This window comes from Vigna umbellata, chromosome 3 (assembly GCF_029865625.1).
Source record: "Vigna umbellata cultivar VRB3 chromosome 3, Vumbellata_1.0, whole genome shotgun sequence".
NCBI lineage: Eukaryota > Viridiplantae > Streptophyta > Magnoliopsida > Fabales > Fabaceae > Vigna > Vigna umbellata.
The window spans coordinates 36,818,572-36,841,173 of NC_142167.1; the positions used below are offsets into that span (position 1 = coordinate 36,818,572).

The window sequence follows — 22,602 nt, forward strand, 5'->3', positions numbered from 1 at the left end:
CCCTCTTCATTCATATGAATGGTTGTCGAATCCTTCTTCGAAAATACAAAAAGAATAACGTTATGGTTTTTTCGTCAGGTCATGTTGTTTCATGGTGATCATGTTTTTTCTCTCATTTTGGGGTTTTGACATTCACATTCTTATACCCTATTCACCGCCTTTAAGTTAGTGTTTCAACATTCTACCATGGTCTTTATACTTTGTTTCTCCTATCCTCATATTAGGACCTTCTCTTTGGAAATGGTCACTGATACCTTTTCAAAAATCAAAATTTTGTCAAAAATTATAAAAAAAAAAAAAAAAACATTTCACAAAACTACAAGTTTCAAGAATTTCCAAATCCTAAAGCCCAGTTTTCACACTGGCCCCCAAGCCTAGTTTCCACACTAGCCCAAAAGCCCAATTTTCACATTGGCCCCCAAGCCCAGTTTCCACACTAGCCCAAAAGCCCAATTTTCATATTGGCCCCCATGCCTAGTTTCCACACTAGCCCAAAAGCCCAATTTTCATATTGGCCCCCAAGCCTAGTTTCCACACTAGCCCAAAAGCCCAATTTTCATATTGACCCCAAGCCTAGTTTCCACACTAGCCCAAAAGCCCAATTTTCACATTGGCCCCCAAGCCCAGTTTCCACACTGGCCCAAAAGCCCAATTTTCATATTGGCCCCCAAGTCCAGTTTCCACACTTGCCCCAAAAGCCCAGTTTCCACACTGGCCCCAAAAGCCCAGTTTCCACACTGGCCCCAAAAGCCCAGTTTCCACACTGGTCCCAAAGCCCAGTTTTCACACTGGCCCTCAAAGCCCAGTTTCTACACTGGCCCTCAAAAGCCCAGTTTCCACACTGGCCCAAAAGCCCAATTTTCACATTGGCCCACACAGCCCGGTCCCCATACTGGCCCATAAGCCCAGTTTCGCCTGGCACCCTAAACTCATGTTTTTTCTTTTTGTAACGGCCCTCTGCTTGGCAATGGTCGGATTTAAATTTCTGTTCTGTGAGTTTGGCCCTCTGCGAGGCAATGGTCAAATCCAGGTTTTAGTTTTCTGTTATCGGCCCTCTGCATGGCAATGGTCGGATTTAAATTTCTGTTCTGTGAGTTTGGCCCTCTGCGAGGCAATGGTCAAATCCAGGTTTTAGTTTTCTGTTATCGGCCCTCTGCATGGTGATGGTCGGATTTAAATTTCTGTTCTGTGAGTTTGGCCCTCTGCGAGGCAATGGTCAAATCCAGGTTTTAGTTTTCTGTTATCGGCCCTCTGCATGGCAATGGTCGGATTTAAATTTCTGTTCTGTGAGTTTGGCCCTCTGCGAGGCAATGGTCAAATCCAGGTTTTAGTTTTCTGTTATCGGCCCTCTGCATGGCAATGGTCGGATTTAAATTTCTGTTCTGTGAGTTTGGCCCTCTGCGAGGCAATGGTCAAATCCAGGTTTTAGTTTTCTGTTATCGGCCCTCTGCATGGCAACGGTCGGTTTTAAATTTCTGTTCTGTGAGTTTGGCCCTCTGCGAGGCAATGGTCAAATCCAGGTTTTAGTTTTCTGTTATCGGCCCTCCGCTTGGCAATGGTCGGTTTTTTTTAAATTTCTATTTTGTGAAGTTTGGCCCTCTGCGAGGCAATGGTCGAACTCTCTGCGTTGCATCAAGACATTTTTCTTTGAATTCCATTATCGTATTTGCTTGGATAAGTTGTTTATTCTTCCATCTTTCTCTTTTGGAAATCCGGACGAAATTAGTGTTTCTTTCTTTACTTAGCTTTTACTCCGATAATACGAAAATATCAACTTTTCACATTATCCAGTAATATCTAAGTAAAGAGGGGCAGCTGTCAACACCCAATTTCGTCCGGGTTGACTAAATAATGAGTCTCTTTTGATTTTGCCTTATTTTATTTTATGTTTTTATGATTTTAATTCTATTTTTATTATTATTTTATTTCGTTTTTTTATTTCATTTGATTTTTTCATATAAGTATTTTAAAAAAAAGCAAAAAAAGAAAAAAAAAAGAAAAAAGGAAAAAAACGGTTACTCCCTCACGCATACACACTGGCACTGCCCTTTCGCTCTGGACCACCCCTATGTTCCTCACACACCCAGAACGACCCCAACCACTTTTCCCTTTCCATTCCAAAATCCATTACCTCCAACGGCATCCATGATTCACCTGGGGACCATCCTCCATTGACGGATATACACCCATTATCATTCATCCATATGCCCTCACAGCGAAGATCACCATCTTCATCCCCTTCATCTTTCATTTTCATCTCCAACACTTAATACCCGTAATCATCTCCTATACCTGTCATCATCTCCATCCCCTGCTACAACTCCCATTGACCATCACAGGCACACACAAAAAATTTCTATTCCTCCATTCACTTAACAGAAACCATTTTTCTCCCTGATCACATAACAGACATTTTGCTCGCCACGCCTCATTGCTCCAGTCCATCACGCACTCACCTCCAGCACCATCCAGCACTCACCTACAACAAAACACAACAGAAAAGGGGGGCAAACACCATATGACCACGGCCATCATCTTCATCCATTTTCCTTTTCCGTTTCATCATCATTCATTCATCAGATACCCACTTCACCATCCAGATTCACCTATGGCCATATCATGACACTCACGGTTACTACCAGCCACCCTTCAACTACCGTTTGCTTCCACTCTTTCTGCCAAAAGGCGCCATCAAAATCACAATCCAGAACAACCAAAACTCAAGTCCATAACCCAAACCGGAAACGTTTCCATAGACTACATCATGGCCGAGAAGGGAAGGAGATAATCATCTCCCTCGCGTGCAAAAGGGAGAAGCAGGGAAGAAGAGTTGGAACGGCGGTCGGCGATAATCTCGACGGAGAGCGGCGACCCTGGTTTGGTGGCACTGGCCACGGCTCGCGATGGTTGTGCTCCCTCAGGCGGCGAAGATGCGACGCGAAGAGAGGAGAGAATCTCTCGCGAAGGCTCCGATGGCTTGCGGCGGCTCACGGTTGCCAGTCGAATGGAGGTTTGGGCGTGCGGCGGTGGCTGGAAGCAGTGACGTCGTGGCCGCTGTTGGTTTCCGGCGATTTCGAGGCTGATGGAAGGCGGTGGCGTGGTGGCCGGTTCTGGCTGGGGCGGCGACGAACCTCCGCGAAGGGAAAGAGACCTCGGGTCTCTGAGGGGCTGAGTATGAGTATTGGGAATGAAGAAGGTGTGAGCAGACCCCTAATGGGATTCTGAATAAAAGACCTTGGGCCTAGGTATTGGGCCACATTCTCTCTGTCTGCCACCACGCGTAACTCCATTCACACCCTCATTCCATTTGGGCTTAAGCCCATTCTGTTTTTGCAAACAAAACAAAGAGAATTGGGCTTGAACATATATTTCGGGATGCACCTCCCATTTCTCATTCTTACACTCCTGACAGCATTGGCCCAAGCAAAGGAGCCTCATTTCTTCGCACCCCTGGTTTTTAATCTCTACACCCCTATTCATGTTGGGCTTTTCTCTTGCTTTATTTTTATGCTTTTGTTTTCTTTTTATTAGTTAGTTTTTTATTGCATGTAACCCCTTTTTGATAGTCCACACGCTTTTGTTTTATTTATATCGGTTAGACTTGTTTGTTTCATTTTCCTTTTCTTTTATAAAAATCAAATAAAAATATTTTGAAAAGGTTTTAAGCACACGTGCGACCGCTCGCGTAGGCCTTGTGCTGAAAATCTTTTCCTTTTCTTCTACAAAAGTTAAAAATCAAATAAAAATATTTTGAAAAGGTTTAAGCACACGTGCGACCGCTCGCGTAGGCCTTGTGCTGAAAATCTTTTCCCTTTCTTTTACAAAAGTTAAAAATCAAATAAAAATATTTTGAAAAGGTTTAAGCACACGTGCGACCGCTCGCGTAGGCCTTGTGCTGAAAATCTTTTCCTTTTCTTCTACAAAAGTTAAAAATCAAATAAAAATATTTTGAAAAGGTTTAAGCACACGTGCGACCGCTCGCGTAGGCCTTGTGCTGAAAATCTTTTCCTTTTCTTTTACAAAAGTTAAAAATCAAATAAAAATATTTTGAAAAGGTTTTAAGCACACGTGCGACCGCTCGCGTAGGCCTTGTGCTAAAAAACCTTTTCCTTTTCTTTTACAAAAGTTAAAAATCAAATAAAAATATTTGAAAAAGTTTAAGCACACGTGCGACCGCTCGCGTAGGCCTTGTGCTAGAAAACCTTTTCCTTCTTTATTAAAAATACTAAAATATTCCCAGCTACAAGTAATCTTTCAGCTAGAACTACGTAACCCTGATTTCTCATTTTGAATGAGAATACGTAGGAGCAAGGTCAATCCTTGTCGGGCCCAAAAAACTAAAAAAATATATTTGTTTATTTATAATTTTATTTTAGGGGATAATTAAACATTTTGAAAAACCACATCATATTCGTGCATTTAGTTAAAGGTACTGCCTTAGGGCAGGCGTTGTAGGGTGCTAACACCTTCCCTACACGTAACCGACTCCCGAACCCAGAATATGGTTTTCGTGGACCGTGCTTTATCATTTTGAGGTTTTTCCATAGTTTTCCATAATAAACTATGGTGGCGACTCCAAATCTCTTTTTTAAACCCGTTTCTTTTTTGGATCGTCGTCCCGTCGCGATTCCGGTTGCGACAGTTCCCCATAATCATTCCTCTCACTCACTCCCTGCATTTAAGTTCTCCCATCACTCAAACATTCAATCCCTATCATGCAACTAAAATAGAATCAAAACAAACAACAAAAAATAAAGTCAATCAACTGGATTGCCTCCCAGGTAGCGCTTGTTTAACATCACGAGCCTGACCCAAAATCCACTAACACCCATCAATAGGTGCAATTCTTTCTTACCAACACCCATCAATAGGTGTAGCAAACCTTGTATCCTTCAGTAGATACTTAACCACCTAGCATCTATCAGTAGATGCTATACCCAAAAGTCTCAACATAAAAAAAATGTCCAAAGTTTATACAATTACATCACCCAAAAATAAAAATTAAAGAAATTAATGTTCTCAAATCACTAGGATGCCTCCGGTAAGCGCTCTTTTAACGTCACTAGCTTGATCCAGTAAAGCTCAAGTTCAATCTTCAATGTTGGTGTTCATCTTATTGTCATCACACCAACTCATCAGCTGCTTCTGGTCCACCTTCTTGACTCTCCTTGAATATGGAGATTCAATCTCTATCACTCCATTCTCTTTATAGTCTTTCACAACCCATAACTTGTTCTTGAATCTTACAGGTGTACCAAGTTTGAATTGTGCCTCCATCAAGTCATCATGAACCGTCCTTCCTTTTCCATCTTTTTCTTCTTCCCTAACTTGTGACAAGAAATAATTTTTACCTTTGAAGCCCAGATTTTCATCTTTAAAGCTAGTCATGGGTACATCTTGACATGTAGCTTTATGACTAGCCTCTTCCTTTTGCATCTGCTGCTCCTCTTTGACGACATTAAAGACCACCCTTTCTTCTTGGTCTTGAAGCACTATCATCCCTTCATCTACATTGATGATGACCTTGGCCGTTTTCATAAACGGTCTTCCAAGAATAATTGGAGTTACATTCTCCTCCATCTCCATCACGACAAAGTCCACCAAGAATTCTAGTTCGCCTACACAAACCATAACATATTCCACTACACCATAAGGCTTCTTTGAAGATCCATCCGCTATTAGCAAAGTCATCTTTGTTGGCTTGACTTCAAGATCACCAATTCGCTCAAGTAGAGATAAATGCATCAAATTAACACTTGACCCTAAATCAAGTAGGGCTTTCCTTATCTTCTCCTTCCCTATGACGTAAGGAATGGTAAAACTTCCTGGATCTTCCACTTTTGAAGGAAGTGGCTTCTTCTTAACAACTTTGTACTCATTAATCTCTTCATCTATATATCTTTTCTTTGTCGAGACTTGCTTCATATGCTTCGCATAAGCTGGAATTTGTTGCAATGCTTCATTCAAAGGTAGATCCAATTGCTTGAAGATATCTTTAAAACGCCCATATTGTCTCTCTTTCTCTATTCTCTCACAACCTTTTGGATAAGGAAGAATTTTTTCAAATTTTTCAAAATTTTTCTCTCCTCTCATTTCCTCTTTTTCTTTTCTCTCATCCTCTCCTTTTCTCTCTTCTTTTCTCTCTACTCTCTCTTCTTTTTCTTCTTTTCTCTCTAACTCAACTCTTTCAACATTCACACTCACTAAAACTTTACACTCTTCCTTAGGGTTAACTTCAGTATTAGCCCAAAAACTCTTATCAGGCATATCTTTCAACTTCTTAGCTATTTGGCCAACTTGCATCACTAAGTTTCTAATGGCCGCTTTAGTGCTCTTGTGGTTGGAAATAGTCACCTGCATAAATTGTTGAAGAGTCTCTTCCAACTTTGTTGATCTTTCATTGAGTGCAGACACTTGTTGCCATAATGATGGTTGCTGTTGTGGCCTGTTGAATTGTCCTGATTGCCCCGCTTGTCCAGCTTGTCCTTGACCTTGACCCATGCTTGGGTGAGGTTTCCACCCTTGGTTATAATTACCTTAGAGGTATGGAAATTGATTGGCCATGAAATTTACATCTTCTAAGGCCTCCACTGGAAAAGCACATTGACCATTGATATGGTCATTACCACATAGTTCACACATCTGTTGTTGTTGAACCTGTGCAACTCCCTTTAGCTCCTTTGGCAATTGAGCAAGTGTCTTTGTTAAATTCTCCAACTATTGAGTTATGATCTTATTCTGAGCAAGCAAGGCATCATTTGATTGCAATTGTAGAACCCCTTTCGGTTGAATTGGAGTTCCTCTTTCACTGTGCAACTCGTTATCATTAGTAGCCATATTCTCTATCAACTCAGTTGCTTCCTCTGGAGTCTTCCATTTGATATTACCTCCAGCTGAGGCATCTAACATCAACTTGGTTTGTGAACCAAGACCTCCAAGGAAAAGAAGGACTACTACTGCTTCATCAAAGCCATGCGTGGGAGTCTTTCTCAACAAAATTTTATACTAGTCCCATGCTTGACCTAATGTCTCCTCCATGCCTTGTCTGAAAGAAGATATCTCTTGCTTCCCTCTGTTGACTTTAGATTGTGGGAAGTACTTGTTTAAAAACTTTGCAACCACAACTTCCCACTCAATAAAGCTACCCTCTGGAAAAGAGTTCAACCATAACTTAGCATTGCCTCCCAATGAGAAAGGAAACAAACTAAGCTTTATTGCTTCATCCAGCACCCCATTAATCTTCACAGTGTTGCAAATCTCATTGAATGTGGTGAGATGTTCATATGAACTTTCATGTGATAGCCCATTAAATTGGTTGCTCTTCACCAATTGTATCAACGTCGGCTTCACCTCCATGTTTGCGGCATTGACCCTCGGTCTGCTATATTGTTAAAATGTTGAGGGCCAACCACAATAGTGTAATCCAAAGAATGCGTCTACCATTATTCTCCTCGGCCATATCTTCAATGCTTTGATTTGACCTTTGTGGTGAAGGTTGTAAAAGTATCTCTGGAGGAGGGAATAATTCTCTTGAAGTTCGAACTCTCCTCCTCCTTCTACTTTCGTCCAAGCCTTCAAGAAGAGGTTCTGAAGTGATTTTGCTCCTAGTTCGAACTGTATCCTGCATACACAAGAAAACAAGTTCCTAGAAACAATTGTCAGCACAAAAAGATAGAAAAGATAGATTAAAAAGATAGAAATATAAAAATTAAGAACAAAAGACAAAAGGATAAAAATAAAAAATTAAAAAATTAAAAGATAAACTAAAAAGATAAAAAGATAAAGATAAATACAAAAAGATAGTAAGATAAAAAATTAAAAAAATCAAGTCAAAGGTAATCAATAATCACACAAATAGAATAGTTAAACCACGAGTCCCCTGCAACGGCGCCAAAAACTTGTTAACCCTCGACAAGTGTAACCGAATCGTATCAAGTAATAAAAAATGGTAAGACCAAGTATCGTTTCCCAAAGGACTCACGGCCTAAACAATTATATGATTTGTTGATTATCTTAGACTTGTAACCGAAAATATTGTTGTTGAATTATGCAAAAATAAACATGAATGCAAGGTTTTGATCAATGGACTAGAACAATGCAAAACGTGATTGAAATATATGATGATTATGTTGTTAGGGTTTACCAATTCATCCTATCCAGTCTCATGTATTCAAGAATTCATCTTTCTTCATTAATGTTAATGCCACTTTCTAAATTACCTTAAAGCCAATGTCTTGGTGAAGAAAGCCTACTCCTAATCACTAGTTTACAATGTCTTGTCTCCCTAGCAATTATTCATGCATTACATTTGCACAAAAACTTAAAGGCAACCAACCATCATATCCCTATGTCTAGGCAATACTACTATTGGGAGAATTTCTTCATGTCTAGATTTACTTATATGTGTCCATACAAATAATATCAATGATCATGCAATTGAATGAGTAAAACAAAGCATGTATAGAGTATAGAAGAAAAATCCTAACAGTTAATGAAAGAAAGCACATGAATTAAATAACCAATTCAATACATGAGAGTTTCAAAAGATTACAATGGTTCCCCAACAACAATGAAGGTTTAGTTCACCATGGACATGTTTAAACTAGATGAAAAACAATGAAAGAATGAAAGATAGAACCCTAGAATTTGAAGAGTGGAGCCTGAGCATCCAAAATCCTCCTCCAAGGGGTGAAGAAAGTATATTCCGGTTCGTTCCAACCAAAGATGACTGACCTAGGTGGACTAAAACCTTATATATTATTCTAAAAATTACAGAAAAGTGGCTCAAGGCCCATAAAAATGGCTCTCAGTGGTAAGTGCGGTACTTCAAATTGACGCTCAACTGTAGTTTTGCCCCTCAGCGGTGACTACGGGACCTCAAGAACACCGCTCAATGGTAATTTCTGCTGAGCGGTACTTGTGTCTTCTCTTTTTGTGCATTTTTCACTTCCTTTTCTGATTCCAACTTTTTCCTACTTTTCACTTCTTTCTACCACGTTCAGCACAAAAGGTAAGGTCCCTCTTTAAGATGCTAAAGGTAGTTCATACCTATGTTTGGACTAAAGAATGTAATACTATGTTCCAACAAATTAGGAAAGTCACTACCTTCCTCTTTCTTAGAAATCCTCAACAAAACCAACCTTTGGAAATATACATAGACATGTCACACTTAACAATCAACTCGATCCTTATAATGAAGGAAGACAAGAAGTAGTACCTGGTGTACTTCACATGCTGGACTCTCTAGCCCATCCAAGGATGGTACCAAAGCATAGAGTTTTGGTAGTGTTTTCTTAGCTCGATGGTTGAGACACTTCTTTCGTAGTTTCAATATAAGTGTCCACATAGATTATCCTATCAAGTAGATCTTACAAAAGCTAAAAATTGCAGGACTCATGATGGCCTAGTGTTGATGGATTGGCAAGTGTACCAAATTGCATAAGTAATATAAAATGGTAAGACCAAGTATCGTATCCCAAAAGACTCTCAGCACTAAACAATTGTGTGATGACTCGATTAATTAAGACTTAAATAAAATGAGATCATTGGTTTGAGATGCAAAGACAAAAAATTAAATATGAATTCAGTTTGATCAATACTAGAGTAATACAAAGATGAACGAATGTTGTTTATAATGAGATGAGTATGTTGTTGGGGTTATATTTCACTAAGTTCCCTCTCATGTATGTAAGAATTCTTCTTTATGCATTAATGTTAACGTCACTCACTAAATTACCTAAACCGATTTCTCGGCGAATAAGTCTGTCCTTAATCACAAGTTCATACAATTCCTAGCATCCCTAGTAATTAAATTTTAAGATCAAGAGCTTAAGATGACCAAGACTCATACCCTCATCCCTGAGAAATATTACTCTTGGGAGAATTCAACAAGAACCTGAATTGTAAGGAGCCTCCCGACACTCATGAAATTCATAGATCATGTGATGAATGAGTTAAACAAAGCATGTAATAAGCACAAATGAATTACTCTAACAATTAATGAAAAAGCATATATGATTAAGAATCAATTCAAATACATGAGAGTTCACAAGGTTACATCATACCCCAACAAGTAGAGTTTAGTTCCCCATAGACATGGAGGAACTAGATTAATAATGGAAAAGCATGAGATAGTAAACCCTAAAAGTAGAGGATGGATGCTCCCGCCTCCAGATCTGCCTTCAGAGAGTAGAAGAGTATGCTGTTGTGTTGCTCCAGCCAGAGATACAAAACCTAGGACGCCTGGGTCCTTTAAATAGAACAGAAGCATAACAAAAACAAAGCACAAGCCTGAGTCGCCGGCGCTCAAGTGCACCACTTAGGGCGCCCGAGCGGCGAGCGATAGTCTTCCACGCTCATGCCTCCCAGAGGTCGCCCAAGCCTTCAACATCCGGCGCTCAAGCGCCCCCAAAAGTGGCGCCCGAGCGGTGAGTAACACTTCCTGCGCTTAAGCCTTCCAGAGGACGCTCAAGCCTTCTACATCCGGCGCTTAAGCGCCCCAAAAAGGGGCGCCCGGGCGGTGAGCGACACTTCCTGCGCTTAAGCCTCCAAAAAGGGTACCCAAGCCTCGAGCTTCTTTCCTTCTGGTGCTTTTTCTAGACCTTTCTCGGCTCTATCTCCATAGGATTTCATCCCTGCTTTCCATATTTACTCATTTTCTATCAAAACAAATGGAATTAGTCATAAAATCATCAAATTCAACCTCAACTCTCTTATTCACACAACTTAACAGAAAAATATGATTCCAAGCAAGTTTCAAAGCAGAAAAGGGTGCATTTAGTATTAAAATTACATCACAGATAACGGTATTTTCATTCATTATCACCTAGACGGTGGAACTCTATGAGTTTGAGCTCATATATTAAAATAGAGAACCAATGGAGTTGCAATTCCTAGCAGATTTCCTCATCAAGCTCTAAACCAAAGGAGAACAATTCACATGGTGGTCTTTAAGTGTTGATGGGTCTTCCAATAAGAAAGGCAGTGACGTTGGCATTATTCTAGAAGGACTTGACGATCTCATTATAGATCAAGCCATTTGGTTTAACTTTAGTGCGTTAAACAAACAAAGTATGAGGTCTTGATCATCGGGTTATAACTATCCCGTGAGCTTAGAATTCAAAAGTTATGTTCCTAAAGCGATTCCCAGCTTGTAATAGGACACCAGAATGTTTTGACAAGTTTGAGATCAATCATGTGCTAAGAGAAGAAAACGACAAGGCCGACGTGTTGTCCAAACTGGCTAGTACTAAGAAGCCTAGCTCACTCAAAACTAGGGATGGCAAAAAAATCTGCGCCCGTGGATAAAATTTGCAATGGATAGTTGGTACCCGCGGATATTTATTACCCGCAACCCGCGGGTAGCGGATATTTTAATACCCGCTTATAATCGGGTCGGGTTCGGGTACTACACTATCCGACCCGCGGATACCTATTACCCGCTAAAAAAGTTGAAAATACATTTTTATCCTTATGTTATGTTTAAGCTAGGTTTTTATCTACCCCTTTCCTCTTTCATCTGTGCAACAAACAAGCTCCCTTTCTACCTGTGCTAACATTTGTGCCACCATCAGAGTTCTGCCAACTACCATATTTTCATATTGTACCATCGTTCAATATCAGAGTCGCACTTTGTCGACCAATAACAATATTTCTTCTATCTACCTCTTTTCGTTTTCTCTAATTTCTTTTTGTCGACCAACAACAATTGTCTTTTGTTTTCTTTAATTTCTTTTTGCCTGTGAGTTCTGTTATTGGTTTTAGAAAATCTACATGCATATACCTCCCTCCTCCGTTTCTAGTACCTAAATGCAGGGCAGAAGCAGAATCGAAAGTCACCTTAGAACCGAAATAGGGTTTTGGAGTTTTGGGTATGATAGGGTTTTCGGTATATGGGATGGAAACTGATTGATCCTGATATATCTTTTAAATTCATCTAACTGTTGGCCTTATATTTATGTTTGGTTCCATCCTATCTTGCCTGACAACTACAATTTTCAGTTTCTTCCATTCTCTAACTTCCTTCCTGTTTCTCACTACCAATTGTTTACATTGCCCAGTTGTTAAATCTTTACATTTGACATTTGAGCATTCATTGGAAATTCTAGTTTCTGCATAATATAATTTAGCAATCCAGTTCATTGGTTCTGTTTTAGAATTTTACCCAATAGGGGATTTTTCGTTTCACTAATCTTTTAGTTTAATTATTTGTTTTTTAGGATGAATTCACGCTGCATTGAATTGGTAAGTCATCTTACTGCATAAATAAAAGCTGCATCTGCATTCATACATCTGCAGTATTATCTTAATATTGTAGGTTTGAATCATTGCATCTCCATTTAGATTAGTTTTACATTTGCGTCGCAGAAGTGCACTAATATAGCAGACAACATCAGCTTTTAAAATCCTGTTTCAGATCAGGTGTTGCCAATCTGTCTAACATTGTTTCCTACTGTGATTTTTGATTCTACATAAATTTAGACTAATTTTTGATTCCTTGAACAGGAAAACGTTAGTAGTTTAATAACTTTTATTATTGAATGGTTATTATGAATAAAGGCATATATTATTCTGAATTGTTTGTGATGAATCTTTAGTTTTTTTTACATAACTGGTGGATCAGATAACTATGCAAGATCTTTTTTGATTAATTATATAAATAGCATAATTTTTTATTTATCCAATTATTTATGAAATTATGCTTATTGTCAGAAGATTATTGTCAGAAGTTTGGAATCACTTTAAGAGACAAAAGGTAGATGGAAAATGGAAAGTGATGTGCAATTATTGTTCCAAAAGTCTTGTAGGTGATACAAAGCAAGGTACATCATATTTGAGAAACCATTTCAAGAGTTGCAAGTTTCGAACATCTCGGGACATCAGGCAATCATTTTTAAAAACTCATAAAGAAGGGGGTGAAACCGTAGTTGTTGGAAATTATGTGTTTAATCAACAAATAGCTAAAGATGCACTTCGTAAGATGATAATTCTATATGAGTATCCAATGTCAATGGTTGATCACATAGGCTTTAAAGAATTTTGTGCTGTTGTACAACCTCTATTTAAAGTGGTTCTCGAAACACCTTAAAAAAGGATATTATGCAGGATTACAATGCTGAAAAAGAGAAACTAAGATTATTGTTGTCAAAGATTCACAGTCGAGTTGCAATTACAACTTATATATGGACTGCTGGTAATAAAAATAGAGGCTACATGACTATAACAACACACTTTATCGATGATTTATGGAGGCTATAAAGTCGACTTGTGATGTAATAACACTATACTCTATTTTAAGTGTAATTTTTATATTAACATTGTTCTTCACTAAATTAATAAAACATGAATTTCAATTTTAGGTTTACGAATGTGCCTGCTCCTCATACTAGTCAAGTCTTGCTGAATTGTTGGTTGAATGTTTAATTAATTGGAATCTAGATAGAAAAGTTGATAATTGCACTACAAATGATGTTATGATTGATCGCATTTTAGACAAGATTTCACCTAGGTCTCTTATTTTGGGTGGCCAATTGTTTCACATACGATGTTGTGCACATATACTGAATTTGATTGTGAAGGATGGTTTGTCCATAATTGCTAATGTCATTGAAAAGGTCAGAGAAAGTGTTAATTTTTGGATAGCTACTAGAAGAGAAATTTATAGAGACATGTGCTCAATTGAATATTTCATTCAGAAGAAAATTGGTTGTTGATTGTAGAACTAGGTGGAATTCTACATTTTTAATGCTTCAAGTAGCCATACAATACAAAGATGTATTTGATCGTTTATCACAACGAGAGAGTCAATATAAAGTTTTGCCTAGCACATGATATCTTTTTGGCAAGTATACCAAATCGTTCCAAGTAATACAGTGAATAAGTTAAAGAGTATCGTTCTCCCAAGGGAATTTGAGTTACGTTAATCAATTATAATTGTTTATCAAGGTCAATTACTGATGAAAATATTTATGATTTTGGACTTAAACATGAAATTAATCAAGTAGACGAAAATTAAGATTGAACAATGCGACAAACGATCACTGGAATTGGTCTTTGACTAATATTAGAGTAAAATCCTGGACAACATATATTCTCTGTTCAAGCATTCACATTAAAGTATCTTGGTTTAATTCCTTAAAACAAGTTCTAAAATTATCTGTTGAATTATTAATTCCTTAATTAATTCATCAAATAACTTTGCATTAACATCAGATGTTGAGAATGACCAAAAGCACAGAAGCCATTCCTAGCGTAGTTACTTTTAGTTTCTTTTCTTACATTTCTGGTTCTAAAAATACTTCCCAGTACAAAAGAACCTTTAAGAAGATTAATACTTCCGTATAATCAAGAGTAAGTCAAGAAAAGAACAAGAACAGAAACATATATTGCACAGGAAATTTACATTAATAATTCGTCATACAACCAATTCCAATGAACAGAAAATTTAGCCTATCCTAGACATCTCAAACGTACTCTTTACAGCAATTCCTTGCAGAAAGTGAAGTCTTGATGTCTTGACAGGTCTCCTGATCGTCCTGTATTCTCCAGTATTTTTCTGGCTATGTTCGTGTGTCAGAAGATGGTTTTTGCCTTTCTGTCACGTCTTTTAAAACCAATAACTTCCGTAATTCGCACAGCGCACAGGTGTGTGTGCGCTATGCGAATTTCATGTAACTGCTGCCTCTCAACTGATGTTATTCGCACAGCGCACAAGTAATGATGCGCTATGCGAATTTATGTTTCCTGGCAGTGCGAGTTTTGGCTTGCGCTATGCGAAAATTGGCTGACAGACTCCCAACTATACATCCTTTCCTGTACAATAATTTATAAAAACATTCTACTACCTATTACAACATTTCACTGAGTAATAACATGAATAATTAGAAGATTGAGATCATTTATAAGTGTAAAAACAACTCTTTTTTCACACTTATCAGCACATATGATTGACAAATGGCACATGAAATTTGTCAACAGTTGGAAATATTTTATGATGTGACACTCTTCACTAGTAAAAAATCGGGTTTTTACAGCGCACATTATGCCACGGTTCAACGAAAACCGCAGCATAATGGTGCGCGGTGGCAGTTTTGTAAATAAAACGAACCTATATGTCGCGGTTCTACTGGGAACCGCGGCATATACCCCAGTCAACCATTGCCTTTGACGCCACGTATGAATAAAAAATTAAATAACAGAGTATATGCTGCGGTTCTCTGCACAACCGCGGCATATACCCTGCCAATTTATTGCAGGTGCTGACTGGGTCAGAGAATTCGAAAAGTTACAGGGGGTATATGCCGCGGTTCTCTGGGGAACCGCGGCATATACCCCTGTAACGTCTCAACTTCTCTGCCAGTCAGAGAATTTCAGAAGTTACAGGGGGTATATGCCGCGGTTCCCCAGAGAACCGCGGCATATACCCCCTGTAACTTTTCGAATTCTGTGAAAGGCAGTTGGGGAGACAGTTGTGTTGAACACGTTTCAGGGGTATATGCCGCGGTTCTCTGGGGAACCGCGGCATATTCTCCTATATGAAATTAATTTAATGTTTATTTGAAATATTTCGAGGTTTATGCCGCGGTTAAGTAGTGAACCGCGGTAGATTCCCCCGTTCAGAGTTAAAAAACAAAACTTGGAACAGTGCATCGTCTTCCTCGCGCATTCTCTCTGTTTTCGCGTTTCTTCTTCCTCCGAACCACCCTTCATCTCAGATTTTGCGTTTTTAACCGTTTAAACTCAAAATTGTTCGGTCATTATTCGTTTTTGACGATAAAAACGAGTTTTAGCCGTTCAAAATCGTGATTTCCTGGCGTTTTTCACCCTCTCCGCCGCCGTTGTGTTGCGTTTTTCACCCTCTCCGCCGCCGTTCCTCTTCCAGGTATTTATGCCCATTTGCATTTTTAACGTGATTTCTTCATTAATTTTTGCATAATGCTATAGTTTTGGTAATGTATGAAGTTTCTATAGTAGTGTAACAGACAAAATGGGTCATATGAGTGTGGATACTATGTAATGTATTGGATGACCCATATTGTTCGTTCTCACATCACAAGAAGCTGGGAAACGGTAATATTTAACTTTAACAAATTTTGATTTTTTAACAAATGTTGAATTCATATACACTAATTAAAATGAATTGTCTTTTGCAGAGATTCAAGACTACTACACCAGTTCCTGAGAAGTCACTACTATTCATTAGGAACGCTGCTGCGAAGTATATAGTTAGATTATACAATAGCTCTTAGATTTAGATTTAAACAATGCATTTGATTAGATAGAATTTTCTTAGACTCTCTACTTTATTTGATGTTGAAATACATTTGAACATGTGTTTGTTATGTTGAAATTGAATTTCTGTAAATGTTTTTATATGCAGGTCTGTTTTTGTGGTAGTGGATATCACAAAAACAGACCTGCAATTTTAAAAAACTGCAGGGGAATATGCCGCGGTTCTAACCACAACCGCGGCATATAGTGCTTCGTTTTTTTTTTAAAAACGAGACATATGGCCGCGGTTCCCTAGACAACCGCGGCATATTCCGCAGCCTATATACCGCGGTTCGAACCGCGGCATAAAGTGTCTGACTTACTACCGCGGCTGAATATGCCGCGGTTCAAGAACCGCGACGTATAGTGAAAATCAACCGCGGTAAAAGACCCTCGCTGCACTAGTGCTTGTTTTCTAGTACCTCTTATCCAACTGCCAACATTTTCTTTCCAAAGGTATGTGAAATTAAGTTGGCTTTGATGGAATGACTTAACTCTCCCAATTCTATTATTCACCAAATGGCTGCATCTATGGTTATAAAGTTTAACAAGTATTGAAGTGTGATCCGTGGAGTGATGGCTATAGGTATTGTCTTAGATCCCAGGTACAAAATTGATTTGTTGGATTATTTTTTCCCTCAGATATATGGTAATGAATCTGACTTTGAAGTTGAAAAGGTGAAAATTCTTTTTAAGGACTTGGTGAGAGAGTATGAAATGTACATGAAAGGTAAGAAGTCAGTTTCTTCATGTCAAAATCCGAACATAAATGTAGGCCAAAATGTTGATGGAAGAAAAGATGCTTGGAGGAGAGATTTTGCAAAACACCAGATTGCAAAGAAAAATGAACCATCACATTATAAGTTAAAACTTGATTATTACTTGGAGGAACCGACACTACCTGATTCAGATGAAGAATTTGACATTTTAATTTGGTGGAAGACTAATGGATTAAAATATCCAATCTTACAAATGATTGCAAGAGATTTTCTAGCCATTCCTATCTCAACAGTTGCTTTGGAGTCTTCTTTTAGTACTGGTAGTCGATTTCTTACTTCACATCGGAGTAGATTACACCCAAACACTTTAGAGTCATTGATGTGTGTTCAAGATTGGCTATGGAGTGACATACAAGGTAATTAAATGAACAATTCAAATTACATTTTTATATTCATTCAAATGATTGGCTATGACAAATGAATTTATTTTTCTTTTGTAGGTTCTTCAAAATTGAAAGTGGATAACATAAAGCTTAATACAATATTAGAGGAGATAATTGACGATGATGTTAGTAGTTTTCTTTATAATATTTTAATCTAGTTTTATTAATAGTGTCACTTTTTCATTGATTGATGGCTTTATTTGTATTTATTTGTTTCAGGAATTAAGTGGTCAAAATGAAGATATGGGAGAAGAAACATAAATCTTGGAATGTTATTTTTAGAACAATTATTTTTAAAATTACTTATATTTGGATATATGTTGTATTATTAATTTGTATTAATTTGAATTTATATTTTAACTTTTACTTACTTATCCATTGACTTTATTTGGATATATATTTTAAATATTATTTGTATTTTTTTTGAAATTTAATTTGTATTCGCGGGTTGAAAAAAATCCGAGGATTTTTTCAAGGTGGATATCCAGCGGGTAGCGGGTCGGATTTCGGATACAGTTTTATCCGGTGGGTTGGGTTGCAGGTAGACACTATTCGTGCTCGACCCGACCCGTTGTCATCCATACTCAAAACTCTTATCCAATAGACCCTCTTAACACCAAGTTGGGGCTAGAGAGACATGCTTTAGATCTCCTAAAGCTCGCTAAGCTAGAAGACCCTATACTAAATTATATGACTTCAAATAGGTTGCTCACCGACCCAAGAGATGCAAAGTCCATACATAAGGAAGCAACATTCAAAACCATGCAGAACAGGGAACTCTTTAGAAGAGGGTTCACCGTCCCACTCCTCAAATGCTTGAATCAAGAACAACTTTAGTAGACAGTTATTGAGACGTATCGAGGCATATGTGGCATGCATTTAGGAGCCTGATGCATGGCTGCACAAATACTCAGGGTAGGATATTACTGGCCTACATTGAAAAAAGATGCCCATGAGTACATCACGAAGTGCTAAGAATGTCAAAAGTTTGGCCCCTTACATCGGGTGTTACTTGAGAAGCTACACACGATAATCGCTTTGTGGCTACATGGGGAATGGACATACTCGACCCCTTTGAACTAGTAAATAGATAAGTCAAGTTTCTCAGCATTGTCATAGACTATTTCACTAAGTGGATGGAGGTAGAACCACACTAACCAGAATCTCATCCCAACAAGCTCAAAAGTTTCGTTGAAAAAACATCATATGCCGACATACATTGCCCCATTTTGCAGTCACTAATAACGGTAGAAAATTCATCGATAGCGGCTTCAAACAGGTATTGAGCCAACTGGCATAAAGCAGCAACCCTTTTCAGTTTGACATCCCCAAAACCAATGGGCAAATCGAGGCTGCCGACAAAGTCATCCTTACTGAGTTGAAGAAGAAGCTAGGGAAGGCTAAAAGGTTTTGAAGTAAGGAGATACTAACCATACTATAGGGTTACCATTGCATTCCCTAGTCATCCACGAAGGAAATTTCGGCTAGTGTATAACACTGATTCCATGATACTAGTAGAGTCCGTTGAAACTTCTCGGTGCCAAAAATACTATGAAGAAATGCAAAATGAGAAAAACCTACAAGTTGAGAAAGCCCTCAGGTAAGGCATTAACTTACTTAGACACTAACAAAAGAAAATTTTCAAACGAGACACCGAGTTACTTAGATAATAATATAAGTAAAGCTCTAAAAAGAGGCACCAAGTTATCAAGATAATAACATAAGAAAAACCCTCAAGAGAGACATCGAGTTATCTATAGGGTAACATAAACGAAAGCCCTCGGATGAGACACAAAGTTACTTAGACAATAACAAAAGAAAGCCCTGAAATGAGGGAATGAGTTACTCAGACAATAACCTAAGGAAAGCCCTCAAACGAGACACCAGGTTACTTAGACAATAACATAAGCAAAGCCCTCAAATAAGACATTAAGTTACTTAAATAGTAATAGAAATATTAAATAGTCAATTTTGTCCCCAATTTCGTTGACAAATCTCAATTTAGTCCTCGTTTTAAAAGTGTTTGAAATAGATCCTAATTTTTAAAATTTTCAGTCAAATTAGTCCCTTCCGTTAAATATAAACAAATGGCGTTAAGGGTTTGATGATTTGGCAGAAAACAGTGCTAACATGTTATTGTATAAATATATTTGTGCTGACATGTTACTGAATTAGAAGTTGACTGTGAAAGAGTAAAGACCCCTCATCATCATCTTAATATTGTCTTTTTTGTTCCATTTTATTTATCCAGTCGTTTTTTTATGTTGCTAACGACAATGGTTTCCATCTCCATGTTTTCGAATTCGCAGACATTTTCTTAATCGAGTGTTTCCAGTGGTGTCATTCAAGGTATTGATTAATAAAATCCCTAAATTCAAAATTTCATTTCAGTTCCATTGGACAAATGAAAAATTGGTTTGATTTAATTGCAGAGGAGCGTAGAGGGAGCTGAAGAGATGACGATAAAACATGTTGTTCGCGTTTCGGAGGGGAAGTTGGTGGTGAAGGAGCGAACTATTCTAACAGGAATACGAGAGAATGTGGAGACATCCACGATAGGAGGAATGTTTCTGGGAGTGGATATGGAGAAGGAAGATAGCAAACACATGGTTTCGTTGGGAACCTGAGGGATGTGAGGTTCATGGCATGCTTCTGGTTCAAGTTGTGGTGGATGGCGCAGAAAATGGGGGACAGAAGGGGCGAAATCCCTTACCTTTACGCCTTTGACTTTGACGGCAATGCTATCGGAGGCTGAATTGAAGTAGAGGAATTAGGGCTCAAGACGAGTTGCGATTTGTGTTTGGGATTGGAAGAGGAGAAACACGCAATTTGCTCCACAGGATGGCGGCGTTGTCACCAACGGCGTTTTGCTCAGAATCGGAACCTAATGGCAGCGGCAACGACGTCATCAAGTTCGCACGGAGGGAGGAACACTATAGTGGCTGGTGGTGTCTCTGGCAACGATTGGTGCCGCCGACGACAGTTTTGGTCATCTAGAGGAAGGCACGTTGGTGTTGGTCAAGTGGAGGACAGAGATGCCGCTAATGAAGGTGGAGAAGAGACCTGAAAAAGAAAAAAAAAACCCTTGAGGGCTTGGGCCTCGCCTAAAAAGTATAAAGTGCACCTCTAAATTTCATCTATGCACCCATCCACTAACACGTCAGCATAAATATATCTATAAAATAACATGTCTTCTGCCAAATCATCAAATCCTTAACGTTGTTTGTTTCTATTTAACGGAAGGGACTAATTTGACTCAAAATTTTAAAAGTGAGAATCCATTTCAAACACTTTTAAACTGAGGGACTAAATTGAGATTTGTCAACGAAACTAGGGACAAAATTGGCTATTAAATCTAATAGAAAAAATCCCTCAAATGCGACACTGAGTTATTTAAAGGGTTACATAAATGAAAGGCATCAAACGAGACACCGAGTAACTTAAACCTAAGGAAAGTTCACAAATGCGGTATTTGAGTTTCCTAGACAATAACACATGTTAAGCCCATTTAGGCAACACCTTAGTCTACCTATAGGGTAGCATCAAATTAAACTAGCTCAATGACACCTAAGCTTGCATAAGTCGACAACACAAAGCTTACTCAAATAAGCGACATTAGATCTCGTCCAAGTCAATAATTCAAAATGCTTAAGACAACATCCAAGGTCAAATATAACCACCCATAACTCTACCAAACAACCAATCCATCTACAAAATCAAAGATAACAACCTATAACTCAGTCAAGAACGACCTAAGTTAACAGCAAGCTCAGCACGGTCAAAGACGACCACATACAGTCTGACCAAATAGTCAATTCACCTACAAACATATAGTCGAATACGACTCTTGATAACGGTTCAAAAACCGTTAATTTTTATACTTAATTTTGATATTAAAAACACTCTTTTTGACTTAGAAGCTTACTTGAACTCATGTTTTTGCTTTAGTTTTGTAAATAAGAGCGTTGAAGGTGAATTTAATGGTTTTGTGCTAGAATCCCTGGATTTTTTAGGCTATTGGAATGATTTGAAAGAAGAGTTAAAGTACCAAATGGTTGGAATGCAGAAAAGTCAACCAGAGTGTAGAAAAAGTTGCGCTGAGTGGTAATTACTGTTGAGCGATAGTTTTGAAGTGCCGAAATCACCGCTGAGGGCTAAAAATGCAGCTGAGCTTCATTCTAAAGAGCCGCACTTACCGCTGAGCGGCAAAAGTGCCGCTGAGCGCCATTTTTATGGGCTTGGATCTGTTTTTTGTTATTTTTATGGGCTTGGATCTGTTTTCTGTTATTTTTATGTTCTATTTAACGACTTGCACGTCCTAGGTTTTGTATCTTTTGATGGCTTAAGCATAGAAACACACTTTTCACCCCTTGGAGGTAGATATGGGGATTGTGTCAGTTCTTCTCTTCTCTCTAGGGTTTTTTCTATCTCTTCCATTTTTTCATTCCATTGTTCATCTAGTTTCTCCATAATAGTGGAGGGTTAAACCTTATTGTTGTTGGGAAAGATGTAACATTTTTAAACTCTCATATATTGAATTGATTCTTGATTATATATGCTTTACTTTATTAATTGTTAGGGTTTTTCCTCTTTGCTTTATGCATGCTTTGTTTAACTCATTCAATTGCATGATTATTGATTTTGTCGATATGGACACATATGGGGAAAACTAGATCTGGCGAATCTCTCCCAAAAGTAGTAAATCCTAGACATAGGGATATGAGGGTTGGTTGCCTTTAAGCTTCTATGCGAATGTAATGCATGAATAATTGTTACGGAGACAAGACATTGTAAACTAGTGATTAGGAGTAGGCTTTCTTCACCGAGACATCGGGTTTAAGGTAAATTAGAAAGTGATATTAACATTAATGAAGAAAGATGAATTCATATATGCATGAGAGTAAATTAGGTGAAATTTAACAAGTTTTTGGCGAGGTCTTAACAAGTTTTTGACTCCGTTTTCGGGGATTAAAAATTTGTTTATCAAGTTTTTGGCGCCGTTGTCAGGAACTCGTGGTATAACTATTCTATTTGTGTGATTCTTAACCGATTAGACTTTATCTTTAATTTTCATCGTTTTATTTCTTTATATCTTTCTATCTTTTCATCTTTCTATCTTTATATCTTTCTATCTTTTCATCTTTCTATCTTTTCATCTTTATATCTTTTCA

General features: G+C 38.2%; 2 protein-coding genes across 2 annotated transcripts; one reads left to right on the forward strand and one right to left on the reverse strand.

The window, feature by feature from the left end:
- Positions 1-5,088: 5,088 nt before the first annotated feature.
- Positions 5,089-6,267, reverse strand: LOC148202459 (uncharacterized). Its single transcript, XM_088109287.1, has one exon. It carries the CDS (start codon positions 6,265-6,267, stop codon positions 5,089-5,091), a length of 1,179 nt encoding a protein of 392 aa, XP_087965413.1.
- Positions 6,268-16,986: 10,719 nt separating this feature from the next.
- Positions 16,987-20,186, forward strand: LOC148202460 (uncharacterized). The gene is made up of 4 exons (XM_088109614.1): positions 16,987-17,404; positions 17,489-17,556; positions 19,864-20,040; positions 20,112-20,186. The coding sequence occupies exons 1-4, from the start codon at positions 16,987-16,989 to the stop codon at positions 20,184-20,186; spliced, it is 738 nt and encodes a 245-aa protein (XP_087965740.1).
- Positions 20,187-22,602: the final 2,416 nt, after the last annotated feature.